Source organism: Eumetopias jubatus, unplaced genomic scaffold, assembly GCF_037043125.1.
Source record: "Eumetopias jubatus isolate StellerSeaLion01/CBP00866 unplaced genomic scaffold, mEumJub1_p1.0 scaffold_8, whole genome shotgun sequence".
NCBI classification, from domain to species: domain Eukaryota; kingdom Metazoa; phylum Chordata; class Mammalia; order Carnivora; family Otariidae; genus Eumetopias; species Eumetopias jubatus.
In genome coordinates, this window is record NW_028274814.1 from 102,471,898 (window position 1) to 102,491,551 (window position 19,654).

General features: G+C 35.4%; 1 protein-coding gene across 3 annotated transcripts in view; it reads left to right on the forward strand.

The window, feature by feature from the left end:
* NAV3 (neuron navigator 3) overlaps positions 1–19,654 on the forward strand; it is a 346,824-nt gene that overhangs the window by 264,268 nt on the left and 62,902 nt on the right. For 2 of the 3 annotated variants that reach the window (XM_028105477.1, XM_028105478.1), the window contains exons 17-21: positions 1,989–2,030; positions 3,439–3,599; positions 9,420–9,608; positions 13,066–13,118; positions 18,909–18,932. In XM_028105477.1, coding sequence (XP_027961278.1) covers positions 1,989–2,030; positions 3,439–3,599; positions 9,420–9,608; positions 13,066–13,118; positions 18,909–18,932 — 469 coding nt within the window. The remainder of the gene's footprint in view (positions 1–1,988; positions 2,031–3,438; positions 3,600–9,419; positions 9,609–13,065; positions 13,119–18,908; positions 18,933–19,654) is intronic. The other variant, XM_088025643.1, reaches the window with a different exon arrangement.

Consider the following 19,654-nt stretch of genomic DNA (forward strand, 5'->3'; position numbering starts at 1 on the left):
ATTAGAATTAAGCGGTCAGTGGAATGTTGGGAATGCTAAGCAAACCAAAGAGCCATACCTGACAGAGAGTGCGCTAATGTGTAGATATTGTAAACAAAGTAATTAAAGTGATATGATAGAGACGTGTATAAGTTCACGACTTACCCGTTTGTCTACAATTTCAAAGTATTTTACTGATATATTCATATCTTAATATTACTGAATCAATAGTTTTTCATAAAGATTTTAACTTTGTTCAAATTCCTTTTTCATTAAAATGTCATAAAATAATAATCACAAAAAGTTTTTCAGTAATTTTCCCTCTAGCTGCTCCAAATCATTGGTGGCTCTTGATATCGAGTTCCCGGTTATTTTGTTTAGTTTGTTCTGCTTTTTGTAACCTAACCAAACTTTAAAAATAATCTAAAGTAGTAACCAACTTTACAAATTGCTGGCTTGTTTGGAAATAACAGATCGAGCAACCCTGCCGTCACAATCCAGCAGAGCATCTTGTTGGCTTTAAACAGACAGGGCCTGACCTCCTCAGACTGTTGGCTAACATCCCCCTCTCCCTCCTTGCCACCGCTTGCCTGGCCCTTGCAAGCATAAGAGTGTGTGACCTTTCAGGGTGTGTGGAAAGTGTCTACTGTATAAAACCATTAGTATCCAGAGTCAAACAGATATTTCTACTTAGAGTTTTAACTTACATTGGTAAATTTAAATGTATTCTTCTGATTTTTCCTTCATCAAGTTCTCTGCGTGTTAGAAACATATGCACTTTATACAATTGATAATTTTGGCAAACAATGCTTTAATCAATCTGCACGCATGAAAAAGATAATCTTTAAAATGGCTGGTGACCCTATAAATGCTTTAGCACAACTGTCGTTCATAGTTACAGGTTTTTCATATTTGTTCAATCTGATTCCTTTAGTCAAAATGTGTACTAGAACTGGCATCTACATAACAGAGTAATTACCTTATGTGGACATTCCCAGTAAATAAAGTCATATAATGTCTTTGGTTGCTTTCTACTGCAGTGCTAAATAATGGAGTACACATAGAAGAAAACATTTTAGCTTTGGTTTTGAGCGATTAATTTTCAAGTCAATGTGTTTGCATTTGTGTTATATCATCCCCATTATGCGTATCCTGTGTATTTTTGATCATTGGAGGTTCTACTGGAAGAGAGCTGTCATTCTTCAAATTCAAATTAATTGTATTCTTTTGGTTATTCACATGCCAGAAGTTATAACAGAAACCATAGACTTGTCCCACTTAGCTGTTGATACCCTCTTCTATTTTTAGAGAGGCCATTTCTCATTTTCTCCAGACACATCCTTTCATCCCTTTTTATGACCAGTTGAGAATTCTTTAAAATAGAGACTGATAAAACTTATAACCTTTTAAATACCTAACTTCGAATTTCCAAAAGATGGCATAGTTCAGTTCTATAAAATATTTAAATAAATGGTGCCAGAAACATTACGTTTCAAGCCGATATTTATTATGTCTTACTTTTTTCTCTCCTAAGCAAATGGAATAGATCTGCCTTTGTTTTTATTAAAAATAATATGAATACAAAAATTAAGTATTAAAAAGGTGTTTTATATCTCCTCTGCCCATTAGAAGTTGTCACTTTAACTCAGGGAGAGCAGATCTATCTGATTTCCACCTGTGACTCTCCTGCATTTGAAATCACAGTGAAAGTCTAATCAGTTGCACAGGGAAGCAAAAACTACCATAGCAGTGGGTAAATAGAACCTATAGGGGAATTACATCAACAAATGACATAATCTACCTGCTCATAATCCTGTCACTAATTATCACCAAATGTGTTACAACAATAGACATCTGGTCACCTTGGTTGGCCTTTTCCAGTAGGTTAAGCATTAAATATGTGTTACAAAAATTTTATTTTGTGAAGTTTAAAGAACCATTTTTGTTGGATGTGTAATTTGGAGGTTTTGTTTGCATTATGTCCTTAGGGGTTTTCTTTGTTTTAACAGCATGCAGCTTGACAGAAATACACTACCCAAAAAGGGACTAAGGTATATATTTCTTTCAGCACAATTGCTGCCTTTCTCTGTTGTTACGTAAACTTTGTGTGCTGTCTCTCTCCCTCTTTCTTTGTTTGTTTGCAATGAAGTATCTGCCGTTGAGGATGGCATCACTTTTAATCCCGATATTTTCTCTGGCCTGAGGAGTTGGTGAGATAAGCCTCCGGTTAGAGATACCAGTAGAGGTCAAAACTAAGTAAATTAAAATTAAATCCAGTCTAATATCATTATTTGGGGAGCAGCAATTTTTGGTAGATTTCTGAACTCACTTCTATAAATTAAAATAAAATTAACTTCCCTAACTTTTGCATCTTGGAGGCATATGCTTGCAAAACCTCAACCCATATAGTCTACAGATGTGGCCAGTTAATGTTGAAAGGTTGAAGGATGCTCTAATTTGAATCAAAGAAAATATATTTTCATCATCAGAGGACAAATACTATTAATTAAGGTATGAATTTTTAAAGAATCCTTTTGGTAAAAAAGAGTTTTCATGTCGGTTTTTCAGGAGTGCTAGTCAATTTAGAGACGAATTAGTCTAGTATAACATAGTAATCTCAAAATCATCATTCAGTTCATCATAAAAACTAAAATGAAAATTTAACCCATGGCCTTCCTTTACCATACACTTTTATCCGAGGAGAGGGTATAAAATGAACTACTAATAGAGGGATAACACATATGAACTTAATGAGTTAACTGTTCTTTGATGTTAAAAATTTACTGACTCTGGTGAAAATGAGCACTGGCCAAACAGGTCTTTCCCGGTTATCCCTTTTCTTGCTAGTCCCTTGGTAATAACAAGCAGCTTGCAATTATTCCATTTCAAGATTTTGTTTCAGAAATTTATCTTCCACGAAAGTGAACCCATTTTTTTCCTTTTTTTAAAAAATCAAGACATGATGTCAAGTGCCATTTTAACCAAATAAGTGTGGTTTTTTTTTTAATGTTGTCCTTTTTTATTTTCAAAAAAAAGATCTGTCAATTTGTGTTCCATTTCCTATGCTTTTCTGTGGCCATGATACCAGTTCCCTTGGCCGCTGGCCTAGCACTGTCTCCCAGATTTAGTCTGTGCTTTCACCCTCTTCACATCCTTCCAAGCACTGTGCTTTTGAGTCCTTCTCAATTAACTTGGCTGTCTGCTCATTGCTTATGATTTTCAACTACATATCTCACAGAAGCATAATTTTCCTTTCAAAATCCTTTATTTTTTTTTTCCTGTGAGATTCACACAGATGGTGTCAGATCATCTGGAAGAACTAAGCAATTATAATTAGATTCAATCTGTTTGAGAACGTTGTTCAGTCTGAATAGTAAGCTCCTCTCGATTGTTTTCTTGTCCTGGTATTGCCTTGCCCTCATCGATGTGCTTCAGTGTCTTAGCTTTGCTGTTTTGCAGATACACTCCATCATCTCGGCAGGCCAGCCAAGAAGAGGGCAAGGAGTGGCTGCGCTCCCATTCCACCGGAGGGCTGCAGGATGCTGGCAACCAGTCCCCTCTGCTCTCCCCTTCTGCCATGTCATCTTGCGCCACAGGAAAATATCACTTTTCCAACTTGGGTAAAATATTCTAAACATGACTTCATCTTGTTCCTTTGGCCACCTGCCCTCACGGGAGTGCTGGGATCTCTCCATAAAACGTGTTCACTTAAAGAAAAGATAGAGACACCTTAAGAGTACCTTTTATTTGTTTAATGGCTGGCTATTCACAGAATACTTTCTAAATGATATGCAGTTTATTGCTTATGACCACAACTTGACACAGGTACTACTGTTGTGATTTTATAGTCTAGGATCCAGAGGCACAGAGAGGCCATTTCACTCATAAAAAGGTCACCACTCGTAAGGGCCAGAGGCAATAATTGATCCCAGAACACCTGACTTTAAGCCTAGAGAGTTTTCTCAGAGTCCTCTTAAAAAACAATAAAACAGGGGCACCTGGGTGGCTCAGTTGGTTAAGCATCTGCCTTCAGCTCAGGTCATGATACCAGGGTCCTGGGATCAGGCCCTGTTTCAGACTTCCTGCTCAGCGGGGAATATGCTTCTCCCTCTCCCCTCTCCCTCTGCCTCTCCCCCAGCTTGTGCTCTCTCTCTCACTCAAATAAATAAAGTCTTAAAAAAACTGTTAAAAAAAACAATAAAAATTCTCCTTGTCCTTTGTTTAAAATGTTTTTTTTAAATCCTTAACAAAATTTATCATACTTTTGTAGAAAAACAAAATATAAATAATTAAGAAGAAAGAAAAAGTAACTCCATGACTTTTAAGATCACTTCTTTACAGGTGATCAAAATGAATACCATTTCAAAACTCTCCTTAAAATGAATATGAGTATTCCCTGTGAAGATTTTTGGATAAGTGCAATGAAAAAAAAAAAAAGACAAATTTAGCCATTGCATTACTTTGTGCTTAGCATCATTTGTATGAAATGTAAAATCGTTTGATTAATGTCACAGAAAACATAGGGAAGAGTGACAAAGTAATGAAAGGAGTTTAAACATGCCAGTTCTAATTTAATAGATCCAATTCTTTTAAAAATAGATTTCTGTTCTATAAAATCACATATAAAGTAGTCTCATTATTATCTTTTTTGTCTAGTAATGGACCCACCGATTGTCCAAATTCTTCAATTTTTTCAATCCTTTAGGACACTCACAGCTCCTTCTCTTCTCTTGTAACTCTTCCTGCTTTACAGATTAAAACTTTGGCAATGGAAAACAATGATTTTGGTCATGGTTCCATATGAGCTAATGAATCCCTATCAAACACCAAGTTTTTGCTGCTGCATCTACACAGTGAGGGACTTCTTTGTCTCATAATGGCAACAGATGGTATAGTTTTTACTTACTTTGAATTGTAATTATAAAACATAGCAAGAAGCTTAAAATTTTAACTTCAAAAAATAAATTAAAAATGTTTTTTATACAGTCATAGGAATATGAAATAAACTCTAATTTTATGCAACATCTAAAACAAACCCGAACCCCCTGAAATGCTGACTTTGCTAGGTATCTTCTGTCTCCTATCAGTCTTTTTAATGCTTGACATTAATTTGACTAATTGAATCCTTACCCCATTATTTTCTTATTTATATTGTTCTGATTAAATCCATCTGTTCCATTATTATTTAGAAAAAAAAATGCTCAACACTTACTGTGTCTGATCTTGGCAAAGTCAATTTCCTCATCTGTGAAATGGATCCAAAATTCCTAGGTTTTATTATGGAGGAACTAACTTATGTGTACCAAGACTCAAGAGAGTATAAGACTTAATAGACCTTGCTACCTCATCATTTTTATTGGAAAGCATGTCTTACGTTATCAGAGACAATAGCAGTGGATTTCAAATTGACCTTACTGCCTCTACCATCATTTTCAACATTTGCACCCATTGGGACATATAAAGGAAGACCCTCCAAACATGTCAACAGATTCTCATCTGCCCACCCAAATTTTATATGCGTATACGGCTTCAAATCAGGTGTTCTGAGGTCTCTATGCTGTGTTATTTTAAAGAAAAAAATGACCAGTTTTAAAAACATGCAAATTATTTTTTTAGAACTTTTTATTGTGGGTGGCTCAGTCGGCTGGGCATCAGACTCTTGGTTTCGGTTCAGGTCATGATCTCAGGGCTCATGAAATCGAGCATGGGGCTCTATACTCAGCACAGAGTCTGCTTGGGATTCTCTCTCTCTCTCTCTCCCTCTGCCCCTCCCCTAACTCATGTGCTAGCTCTCTCTCTCTCTCTCTCTCTCAAATAAATCTTTAAAAAAAACCAAAAACCTTTTTATTGATTTGCAGATCACCTGAATTTATATTTACTAGGCAAGACTGTGGGTACTATTAAAATGTAATCATAACGAAAGATTATTTTATTATTAAATTAAAAAAATATATCAAATGGAATTTTTCTAACTTGAATATGGATAGCATTGTCTTGCAGTTCACTTTGGTCATCATTTGCCTTCAATTTAACCATTATCTCTTCTGAAGGATCAGCAAGTGATTATTACTAACATTCAGCAATTGCAATACCTGTGTTTTTTCTATCCTTTCTACTTATTAAAATATCTTAATACATAAAATTTTTAGAAATATTACTGTAAAAAGTCATGTATAACGAACAGAAATTTAAGATCACTTCAGTTACATCATCAGTAGAGTAGCATGAAGCTATTGCCAAAGTAAGCTGTGGTCTGTGTGTCATTCCTGGTATGTATGATACCTGTAATAGAAACATTCCACTCAAGAAAGTGAATCAGAATATAACTTACGGAAACAAAATACATCTTTGTTCGAAACTTTATTGGTCATTGCCCTTGTGGGACATCTCATAACCTGGTGAGACTCGTTGTCATCTTCCCATGAGTGACAACAATTACTCAGCTTCACTTTTCACCGTGCTGCAAGGGTTAGTATGTAGAAGTATTACTACCAGTCTCTCACCTACGAGTTCTATATATTTGTTGGACCCTTTTGCATACAGAGTATTGTTTAAACAACTTTATAGGGGAAGTTTCTATGCTTTTGCGTCCAAAGGTTCCTCCACCTTGAATGCCCTTCAACTCCTCTCTCCATACTCACTTTTTAAGCTATTCAGAATTAACCCCCTTCTTCTATACGCATGAAAGCATAGAACCTGGGAGATGGGAGACACCTATCTCTGGTTCAATTATTCAACTGTTAGTTAAATTCTTAAGACATCTCTAGCTTCTTCTCTAAACCCACTGAGGACAGAAACTACCTGAATCTAGATATATCACACTTTTGAAGTTCCTCTTCAAAAAAAAATCAAATAAAATTTTCTTGAATTGCTACCTAGTTCCTAGCAATAGTCCCAGATTCCACAAAATAAGTTAAAGTAAGCTTCCATATGAATACCCTTATTTTAAAACAATATCATAAACTCACTAACTAATATGTCTGGATACAGTAGCAAAGTCAAAGAGAGACCTTGAGGTATTTAGAAACCCACTCCATATTTCTATCAGGTCCCCTCTCCTCAAATCCCAGAAATCAACATTTAGTTTCGTAAAAACAGGGGTTTTGCTCTGAAATATAATTTAAGATAAAGTCAGCAGCCCCCTTTTCCCTAACATATGGTCATATCTGTATCTCTCCTTTTAGAAATTTGGCTGTATCTCTGAGCTTTGAATGGGCCCACAGGTCATTTATTCTGCCATTTTTAAAAATTATAATTCATGAAGAAACTGAAGGGTAGAGATTGGGATATTTGCCTGAAGCAAATGGAAAGCAAAGCCAGTATAGAAGCCCTGTGTTAATTTGTGTACCATTGCTGAAATTCTCTTTGTCCGTCATATTTTTGTCCTATAATTTTTCTTCGCTTATTAACTTTTCTACCTTTCAGTCACCTCTGCTAGTAGCCACTGTTGAAGTCAGAGCCACGCTATATTTATCTTTCTATTCAACCACAGCCCCAAAGAAGCAGACCTGTCATAGACATTAATGTAACTGAACATTCTTAAATAGTATGGGTATAGTTTCAGTGCAGAAGCTGTCAAAAGTGTCTGTAAATGCAAACTATTCGCTTTAAAATTCACCGTAATCCTCATTATTTCTTGGATGATTTAAGTCACATGTTTTGAAATTATAGAAGGACAATTTACTTGGATAGCTCTGCAACCATTATGCAAAGCCAAATAGTGAATGAAATGACCTTCTCAGCTCTAGGTACATATTAACATAATACATTTACAAATGTGTTGAACACTTCATTCATTTAGCAAAGAGACAATCCATACCGTGGACATAGAATAGGATGATTTACTCCAATCCAGGTACTCTAGACATAAACGTTCAAGTCTAGAATGTCCTTCAGCGTATCTATTGTCAGTCAGTTAGCAACCAAATTGAATTAGTCACTGCTGGCTGAAGGAATGTGCCTAAAAGATCTCTCTCACTCTCCTTCCCTCCCTCTCTCTCTTCACTCTCCCTCTGTCTCCTCACTCTCCCTTGCTCTTTCTCCCCACCCTCCCTTCTTTCCTTCTTTCTTTCCTTCTTCCAGAGCTTTGTTCCTTCCAACAGATCGCACACTTTACAAATCCATAGTTTCTTTCACCTTTTATTGTATTTCACATATGCACCCACAAATATAATTCTAAATCTTGTATTTCTTTCCTTTTTCTCGTTCCAATCCACAATCGCTCTATTAGAGGGTTGTTCTGCGTATTAATTCATCGATACCTATAAAATATCCAGCATAGTGCCTGGAAAAAAGGAGACATTCCCTTTCACTTGCCTCATAGTATATATGCCTCCTATTGTTTTGAAAGCCAGTCATTATATTAAAAAGAAATGTAGTGCCTGTGTCAAAGAAAAAAAATAGCAAATTTTGAAATGATAATCAGACTCATTCTAAACCAATGACATAAATTCCCTAAGGTTTTGAAAGTACCCACAGCTTTTGTGATAGCTTAAGAGGTTCCTGCCTGCTTCCTCACGTCTGTAACAACTTACTTTTCTTAAATATGAGCATTTGTGATAAATATATTTCTCAATTTTGTGCTTTGCTTTTATTCCAAATTTCAAGACTACTGTTTCTGAAGCAGTTGTACGTTCAGTCAACCACATCTTTCTTTAAATTCATGATTATCAGTTGGCCTAAAACGTTGAGTGTTATTAGAACTCTTCAGCAATAAGCACTAAGTAAATAAATTTTTATTTCAAATTATGAACGTGATGTACTGCTTGGGAAACACAACAGGTTTGTGATATTTGACAGTCTCACTGTGGTACTCTGGTCTTAGACACTGTAGAAAAGAGTTCAATGTGATTAACCTGTTGATGAGCTATAGAAACCATGCATATTACATTTCATTTAAAGAAAAATTTCATTTTCTTCTTTTATAACTAACTCTGATAATGATGGTACTGACCATCAACTTACATAAATTCAGGATGCAAAACGATGAAAGTCTTTGCCTGGAAGCTTCAAAAGGGTCTTCTTGGAACATTTAGATTTCTTGTGTTTTCTTTTTGTTTTGTTTTTTCCATTGAAGTGATGTATTCTCCTTGAAAAGAAACCTACAGACTCTGTGCAGGCAATCTTTTCTTCATAATCACCAGCAGAATATGCCATGCTGTTGTATTTCTAGCACGAACAGTAGAGGTTGCTTGGTGGCTTTGTTTAATATTGCTTTAGAAATTGACATACTGCTGGCCATGAAAGTGTTAGGAGAAAAGAGGGACTCCACTGAAACTGTTATTGAACATTTCAGAGGCAGACTGTCAGCCTACCTTAAATAGAGACACCCGTTAAATTCATGTTTCCATAGAACTGGGATCAATTCTCTCTCTCTCCAGTAGCCTACTATTTTCATCATCTAAGCCCCAGAATAATGAGGTGTGTGCTTTGTTTTTCAGTGAGCCCAACCAATCTGTCTCAGTTTAACCTTCCTGGGCCCAGCATGATGCGCTCAAATAGCATCCCAGCCCAAGACTCTTCCTTCGATCTCTATGATGACTCCCAGCTTTGTGGGAGTGCCACGTCTCTGGAAGAAAGGCCACGTGCCATCAGTCACTCGGGCTCATTCCGAGACAGCATGGAAGAAGGTAGGCTTAGGGGGAAATAAAGATGGAGTTACTTTATTTAACTCAGAGATGAAAATTGTCACATCAGTCGCCATCACAAGGATTCCTGAAGAGTAAATAAATTAGTAAGTATAACTCTCATTTAGGGAGCCCTGAAGCTTAAAGAAGTTTTAGTCTGCATTACTTTCTGTTTCTCTATGCATTTGGAAATATGCCAGAAATTGTTTAGATTAATACTTGGTTATAGAACAGTTCAGAACAAATCCAGTGTTCTCATAGAGAAAGCCTCATTATTTTAGAGACTATTTGTCCTGGTGTGTCAAATATCAGAGCCAATGTTTTGTTTCACATCTCAGTTAAAGAATCATAAAGATACATAAACCAGAAAAATTATCTTTTGAAACTACCACACGTTGCCAACTTGTATTCTCAGAAACTCCCTCTGGTGTTGGTTTCTGTTATCATATCATATTAGAACTCATATTATGTCTACTTTTTGCCTTGTAATTTTCACTTCCTTATCCAATGCAATAAGGTTCTGTGTGAATACTTTATAATAGTTCTATTTGAAAAACTCAGGGGGCTTAATTGATGTTCAAATGTATGTGATTTTTTTTAAAACTGTGTAACTACAGGTGTGAAATTTGATAATATTTGAGCGATTTTCCTCTTTGATTTAATGAATTATTATTTTAAAGTATCCATAAAGGAAAATTGTGGCACACACATTACAAAGCATATCAGCTAAGGATAAAATAAAGGTAAACATAAAAGTTATTTAAACTTTGATCAGAATAAAATCAGACATTTGTACCTTTGGGGCAAATACCTAGTAGTGCAATGGCTTGCCATTTGCAACGATGTGGATGGAACTAGAGGGCATTATGCTAAGCGAAATAAGTCAATCAGAGAAAGACAATTATCATACGATCTCGCTCGTGTGTGGAATTTAAGAAACAAAACAGAGGAGCATAGAGGAAGGGAGAGAAAATAAAACAAGAGGAAATCAGAGAGGGAGACAAACCATAAGAGATTCTTAAGTCTAGGAAAAAAACTGAGGGTTGTTGGAGGGGAGGGGTGTGGGGGGTTGGGGTAACTGGGTGATGGACATTAAGGAGGGCACATGATGTAATGAGCACTGGGTGTTATATACAACTGATGAATCACTAAATTCTACCTCTGAAACTAATAATACACTACATGTTAATTAATTGAATTTAAATAAAATAAAATTTTTTAAAAAAGAATAACATCAGACATGAAATCAGCCAACTATCTTAGTCTTTAATAATTATGTATAAAAGAAAGGACTCCAGATCTTGAAACATATCAACTTTTAAGCCTCTGGGTCATCCATTTATTTGTGGTATGAACTTGGGCCAATTTCTTAACTTTATCAGTGCTAATTCCTGCATCTGTAATTTCACAGGTTTGCCATGAAAATGAAATTAGGGAGTAGCTCTGTTCCTTTCTCTTTCTCCTTCCTACTCTCTTAAAGGCTCTTCTGACTAAAAGTTTAGATAGCTATGAAAATCGATTTCATGTTTTCAGGCCACTACTGTACGTTTAATCTGCTAGCACTACATTGGTTGACCATCATTGCCACTACCTTTTGGGATATTAACCGAACCGCTGAGTTCACTGTGACAAATAGTGGATTACATCCCGAGAGTCTGCTGATTGTGGCAGAGTAGATAGACAAAATTGAACTGACTGGAAATGTAAAGTCGTTGCTTTTTTGAAATGGTTCTATCACTCTCTTCACAGACTGGCATATTATAATACTGTAAAAATAATTTGCTAAGCATACTGATGGCTCATCTAGAGTGCCTCATTTACAGATAGAATGCTCTTCATATGCTTGGGAAAGTCTGGCCTTCTGTGTAGGAGGTTTAAATAATCTCGGTTGCTGAGCACCAGCCTGAGTGGGCAAGATGGCTTTTTGATGCCCATACATTGAACACTGAACTATTATAATTCTTACATTGTGGTCTACAACCAAAGGATTATTGAACTAGCAAGACGGAAGGGGTTTTATTGCTGCCCTTCCTGCTCAGTGATCACCATGAAGATAAAGAAACAGCCACACACTAGGAGGTCATAGACCTATAAATAGTAAGTAACAGCAACAAACCAAAAATGGGATCTCCTGATTCATTGTCCACCTGTCTTCTGTACACCAGGCTGAAAATCTTAGCGCGTACTGGTGCATACTTAGTGCATACTGTTTATTGGAGTTTGGAAGAATGTGGGATTTTGTTTGTTTTGTGCTCTTTAGATGACTAGCATTTTGCCCATCTCACAGAGTGGTGGTAGTTGCTTGAGCTAGAAATCTGGGAGTTGTCCTTTATTCCTCCTTTGACCCACATTTTTATATTCAGTCGGTTTTAAAGAGGTTCTTCCTAGTGACCCTCAAATTCATCCCTTTCTTTTGAGCCACAATGCCACAATCCTACACAGCTTTTCCAATCTTCTCTCCACACCAGCTTGTGAGCATCTCCCATGTACTCTTGTAGTATCCCTTGCATTGCTCTAGAGAGTATTTTTATTACTCTACTATAATTATCTTCTTAGTTGTATACCTTTCTAGGGTTTTTTTTTTGAGCTTCTAGGATTGTGTCATCATTTTTATAGTCCCAGGATCTAGGAAGGGCCTGTCACATTGGGTGGGCCCAACTAATGTTTGTTGAATGGATGAATATGCAGAAATAACTTTACATTACCCCACAGTGAAAAGAGAAAGGACTTTTCTACAAATATAATTAAGCACAATTTTACCACCTTTTGGGCTTATCATATTAGATGTGCAAAAATATAAAAACAGTCTATCAATTGTTTAAGATGCTATTTGGGTAGACCTCAAAAGACAGTATGCAATTTCCATTCTTAATTTCAGTGAGACACCACCTTGAAATAAGCATTTTTTTTCTATGACTAGAACTATAAAAGAAACAATAATTCTCCATTTAAAAGAGCATAATCAACTCATCACAGATAATGTTGAAATAGCAAGTTCAATCAAATGCTTCTTCCCCTGAAAGTATATGGAGAAAAACAGTGAAAATGGATCTTTGTTGTATAAAAATGAAATTAAATAAATAAAACACATAAAGCTTTTTTTTTAAGTTTTAAAATTTATGGCAACTTTTATTTTAGGTTTCCATGATTTTCTGGTAATTTATTCTGTGGAAGTTTACTATAGCTTTAAATATGCACACAGCATGCTCGAAGGGCTTGTGTTTGTCAAATCCTCTCCCTATCATGATGAAGGAGGTATTTTAGGGGCACAGATATGGACCCTTCCCATGTCTCAACATTTTGACCTTGAGAAAATAACCACAGAACTGTCCTCCGATTCTTATATCTAGCTGTTATTATTTTACTTCCCTGCTTCCCTATTCTCCACTCTCCAGCAAAGACCCGCTGTTTCTGAGCAGACTTCATTATTTCACCTCTTGTTCTTTTTTGCTTTTTCCAGTTCATGGCTCTTCATTATCACTGGTCTCCAGCACTTCTTCTCTTTATTCAACAGTAAGTATCCGCTGTGAAGATAAAGCTTCTGCCTTTGCCAAGCACGCAGATGATTCAGTAGCTTGATATTGACACAAGTTGCACAGTGAGAGAAGAATGTGCACTGAGCTCCCACATACCCTATCTGCTGGCTGGTGCTGCTGGGCCAGCGCCTCCGTGGTCCACTTAGATGTGCCTTCGCTTGACTTTTGTGTACTTACGAAAATCAGTGAGTGCATGAAAAACTGAATTTTGTAAGACCTATTGGGGGTATGACTGGGAATCCCCGAACCCTATGTGCTGAGCTGTACTATAAATTTATGATATTGACAACTTTTCCTTGTTTGGATCTCTGAGCCACGACTGGCAATTGTCCTATGGTATTTTCTCCGTTTTATTATTTTGATTTTTCAAGTTCAGTCTTTGAGAAGATTGTGCCAAAGGGTAAGGGCCTAAAAGGCCTAGAGATTTTTTTTAAAAACATATCTTCTGAAATAGTGTGGTTTTTAAAACTATTTCTTAAAAGAGAAAAATGGCAGGCTTTCAACTTATTTTCCCTATGTGTAAAAACAAAAAAGATCTATAGGAAGTTGTATTTAATAAGAGGATTCCTTCATGCCTGGGTAAGAGTGAGGTCTATTTAGTTTACTGAATTTCACTGGGACTTGAGTGCTGTGAATAATCCTTAGTCCAGTACTGAAAGAGTCATAAAAAGTTCAGTCTTGGCTGTCACTGAGCAATTAAGCATGACTGGCAAAACTAATTGTTTTACTCATTTCATTAGGTTTAAATGTTAGGACCCTCCTTTTATAAGCACATCTTGCATAGTTACTGCTTTGGATCTTTACTCAAGATCGGACTACTACTGGGAAAGACAATATTTTTCTCGTAATTTCTCCTTTTAATGATTAAATTTGCTAATTACACTCTGTAAATGAAGAAATCACTATTATTGTTTAAATTTATTGCTTTTGGCAAATGGATAAGAAGTGAGAAAGGTGAAATATTTTGGAAAAAAGCACATAAGAGAAATGTGTTAACACTTAGTGTCCCTCCTCATTGGCCCAATGCCATTGCTTGTTAGGGGGATGTGCTCTGACTTAAACCATTGTGGTTGAAGTCTCTGTATAGCATCAAAAGATGCAGCATGATTATAGTATTGTAAATATATGCAAAAACAGTATTTGGATAAAACTGCCTTCACGCAGCCTGAGAAAGACTCAAGAAAAAAAGGAGCATGGGTTAAGGGAAAACAAATGGCCAATTAGTATGTAACCAGAGTCCAATAGTACTTTTTTTGATAATAAAAATGTTCTATGGCTGCACTGTCTAACACAGTAACCTCTGGCCACATGTGGCTCTTGAGGATTTACAGTGTGTCAGGTGTCACAGAGGAACTGAATTTTTAAGTTTCATTAATATAAATTTAAATAGGCACATGTGCCTAGTAGCTACTATATTGGATATTGCAGGTTTATAGAGAACAGAGGGGGTACATTTTAAAAAATTGTAGATAGGCTCAGTCGGTTAAGCATCTGACTCTTGATTTAGGCTCAGGTCATGATCTGAGGGTTGTGAGATCGAGCCCCACATTGGGCTCCATGCTGGCCATGGAGCCTGCTTAAGATTTTCTCTCTCCCTCTCCTTTGGCCCCTCCCCCTCTTAAATAAATAAATAAATTAATTAATTAATTGTAAATAAATAAGAGCAGATGTCAATCAGAAAGCATAAATGAGGAATGTTGTAGTAGCAATATGGTATGAAATGTGAACAGAGATGAAATAAAGTGATTAATATACACATACGTATATGCCAAAATTTAGAAATGAAATACACCCTTGTGTTATGTGTGAAAAGAATGGATTAGGTGATCAAGCCACATGAGAAGCTGCTATTATTAGGATATTATGGAATTCAAATAGTTGTACCAAAAATGATGGAAATTATATTCTTGAATTCATAAATAACCTAGAGTTAAACAATTCAAATAAATGCATATTTGGTGGACTGATAAAGAGAAAAATCAGAGATGATGAGGAGTCATTCTGACTTCCATGCCCCATTGTCATGTACTGAGAGTCCACTGGCAATGAGAAAATATCTGTGAAAGTACTTTGTAAACCATGAAGTAAAAAGGCAATTTATCATTATTTTTCACGCCTTCTTAAGGACTGTGGATCAAGATTCAGTTGATTTGGATTGTTGCCTAACTCTATCAGCAGCTATTGTGTGACATCAGACAAATTGCTAAGTTTCTTTGGACTATACCTATAAAATAAAATTGGAAAACAACGGCCAGATCTATCCCATCTGTCCCATGGGTTTTGTATAAATTATTAGAGAAGACCAGGAATGTTGTATACCATAAATTACAAAAATTATGGTGTACTACATGGTTCTAGGAGCACTGTTTATATCATGGTCTATGTGAATGGCATCTTGTGAAGTTATGCAGTATACAACTAACACAGCTGTGCATGGCATTCCTTCATAAAATAATTTAAGTGTCTAAGGGGAGAAAAAGTTCTTTTTTTTTTTTTTTTTTTTTAAGAAAAATATTAGGCTTGGGATGCCTGGGTGGTTCAGTCAGTTAAGTGTCTGCCTTGGGCTCAGGTCATGATCCCAGGGTCTTGGAATTGAGTCCCACATTGGGCTCCTTGCTCAGCGGGGAGCCTGCTTCTCCCTCTGCCTGCCACTCCCCTTGCTTGTGCTCTCTCTCTCTCTGACAAATAAATAAAATCTTAAAAAAAAAACATTCTGAACTTAACATTCTGATTAAAAAAAAAGAATATTAGGCTCTATCTGCTCTTATTAGGCAAAATACTGTTCTTATGAACCATGAGTATGAACCATGTTTACTCTAACATTATCATATATCCAGCTTATAGAATTATATATTTTGCTGTATGCATTTCACTTAAAGATATTAAAACAAACTAGTAAAGATGGCTTGTTGCAAAGAACATTTACCTATAAAATCACCAATCTAACAAATCTCATTGGAAGGATTCTTCCCCTATAGATCTTTTAAAACTTCTATCACTGATAGTTCGGTAAATTTTTCAAAAGTATCTTGTTATAAAGTTGAGTATATTACCTTACAGAATTTCTGAGCAGAAAGATTCTGGGAATTTGCATATTGGTTGGAAATCACAGACCTAATTGCATCAAGTTGTTACCTTTGGCAAACTTAGAGTTTTTGTGCTTGTGTTTAAATCCAAGCCAACACTGTGAAATCTGGAGCTTTTATCTAAAAATGCAAATTGATAAATTCTTTTTAATGTAATCAGAATATCTAGCAACACTGAGATTAAATTCCTCCAGGTTTACCCTCCCTTGGCATCCACCCCTTTGGGTGTCGGCCTGTGTTCTCAGGCTGGTTCCTGCCTCCACCACTTCTTCGTTTCTTCCTCAGTTTGGGTTCTTAGTTATTATTGTGCTGTTGCTTTTCTCATAGGAAAGACCTACCCCTTATTACCCACATCTCTATGAAAAGTGGGGAAAATAAATGATAGTTGAGGAAGGCTGTGTGATTTTTTTTTTTTAATTCTCGAGGCTTTTTTTTAATTCTTTATATTCCTGGCCCTTTGATCCTTGCAATAAATAGGTTCTTTCTGACTGATTGTATATTAAAAACTTTATTGAATCTGTTTTGTATTTGGAATCTAATTTATATTGATTGAATAAGAGCAGAGGCCATTTTTGGTTCATTAGCTTATTTCCTAACACACAGGTAATACTGAAGGAAATTTTTTTTAGTAAGCTTAAATGGGCAAATGAATGGCCAATTAATGGTTTATGGAATAAAGAATCATCGCATGTATTTTTATTTAGGCAAAATGTTTTATACTGTCTACCATCCTTCAGGACATTGAGCTTGGTTCAAAACCATCATTTAAAAATGGCAAGTAATCACATTCCTTCATTATTAATCCCAAGCCTAAATCGCTGAAAGAAATATAATATTAATATTCTGCCTCACTGTTTCAACTTGATGATAACACCTTACCTAGTATTAATAGCCACGGGGTATGAAAGAAGGCAAAGATTAAAGAAAAAGATAGTTCTGAATAAACAGTGACAAGAAAAGTCATTATATTACAATACCTATAAAATTAATATGTAATGATGATGCTTCTGATTAGTATATATAACTTATTCAAGGCTATTTTTATGAGAAAATATGATGGATATCTTTTTTACTTTTTTGTTAAATAAAATGCATTGCTTTTCTTAAAACATACAAATTATTTATTAGCAGTTTTATATAATCCTAATAGGCCTTGAATCAGGATTTGGGCAGAATATGGTGGCAATAAACATGCAAAGTTCTAGGGAAAACAGTCATAGTTAATTGTACCATATGTCTTAAGGCAAACAGCTCCCAGCTTTTTTTTGCTTTAAGATGAAATTTCCATCTTAAAATTAGCTCCCTACTTCTGATTCACAAACAAACTGTATCTAAAACCTTAAAATTATTAGAATTAAAAAATAAAATCTTTCCTTAAAAATTAAAGTTGAGACATAATATATTCAAGTTTTATGTTAGCATTTATTTTTAAAACACAGTTTTCTTATAAAGCTATTAGGATTCTACTGTTTAACCACTCTATTATTTAAACACTATATTACTAACTATACATTATTTTTAAGAGTAGAGAAAATACAAGAAAGAAAACACTCAAGAAATGCTATGCATAAAAAATATCTTTGTTTATTTTACTTTGTTTTATTTTATGTTTTCTGGAGGAAAAAAGGGGGTAAAAAGTAGTTCAGGTACTTCTGCATCGGTTAACCAGGAAATATCCCCAAAGGAGAGAGAGGAAATAAGATTTTTTTCACTTTGAAATGGCTCACAGCAACGGGCACATTTGTACCGTTCAACATTATTCATTCTCCAGCTTTTTCCAGAATAAGGGAGCTTCCCAAATGTAATGGTGCACATAACTCATTATCTGGTGTTTTGCAGCCCGGCACAAAGAAGAAAAACAGAGCTAGGAATTTTCTGCAACTGAGTCCAAAACAGCCTGCAAGTTCCTACAGCAGTCCTCATTTCCATAATGTGTATGACACAAAATGTTTGTCAGCCACCTTTATCACCACCTTGACACTGGGCATTTTACTGTTTTGCTGACTTGCAGCTCAGTAAACTTAATGAATCATCATTAGAGACAATAAAAGAAGATAGAAACTAATAAACTGATTTTCTGTGGTTATCAGTAGAGGTCAATATATTCCCTCCAGCTTTATTTGGCATTTTTTATGATCTGTAAATCGCAGAATAAAATTCTGATTCCTAAGTCTAGCTGAAGATCTCTCTAATAATCATGGAGTGAAAAATATCTAATGTTTCCTTTTTCCCTACACCCATTTTTTTTAGAGCATAATTTTATAACTATCTATTTTTGTTTTTGTTGCTTATGGTCTGAATCTTAGAGTGACATCATCTTTTAATTCCAACTTTGCTTTTAAAGCATATTATATATCCATGAATCAAATAACCTACATTTTCAATATATCATTTATGTATAAGGAAGTATTCATTTGCAATCGTAAAGGTTCCTGTTATAATAATATAATAATACCATCATAATTACAATATATAAATACAATATAACTCTCATAATCATTTATAATGATATTTTAAAATAACTTGTATTTTACTATAATATGTATTTCCTAGTCTTATGTTGAATCATAATATTTTTAAAAATACAGTATAATTATACAATGGAGTTATTCATTTATACTTGTGGAGAAAAATGACATTAGTTATTTATAGATAATTTTTTTACCTTTTGTCTTTTACAGGCTGAAGAAAAAGCTCATTCAGAGGTAAAATTCGTAGCATTTTCATATTGGACTCTTTCCATTTGTGATGAAATGAATGTTTCCACCACTAGAGGGCTCTGTGATACAGTAGCATAGTTCTCCAGGGCTGCTGATGGAAGCAATCCTCTAGTTGATAAGGCCTTGGTATTTCCTCATAAAGAAAATGAAAGGAAGTTTTTAAAAGCAAGCTCTCCTCTCATATTCTAGAATGGAGTTTTAGATCAACAACTAACAGATTGCCTGTAGTAGTAAGCACTCATTAAATCTGATGAATGAGTGAATGTGTGGTCTTTCACATTTATTGTAGCCTCTTTTCCCCAACGCCTGTGAGACCAACTGTATAGGATTAATGAAACTGTTGAATCTTAGGCACCAGACCTCCACAACAGAAGCTAGCAGCATCCCAGTGCATCTGTTTCATGCCAGGACTTTGCTGCTCTAATCACCACTTTATGTCTACTGTGATCTATCGTTCCAATCACATGCATTTCACAAATACACACTTGGTCGCAATCATGTACCAATCAGATTGCAACCTGGAGAGAATATTCTTTTTATTTCCCTTTGTAAAAGAATTGTCCTATCCAAGAAGAGCAGGACTTTAATTAGGCCTTTATTCAAGGTGTGGTAATGACTGTTTGATTGGTTTACACTGAGGCAATCAGACCACAGAGAAATCAATATCTTGGCAGTAGCCTTTGCAAAGGAACTCCTTACCCTACTTT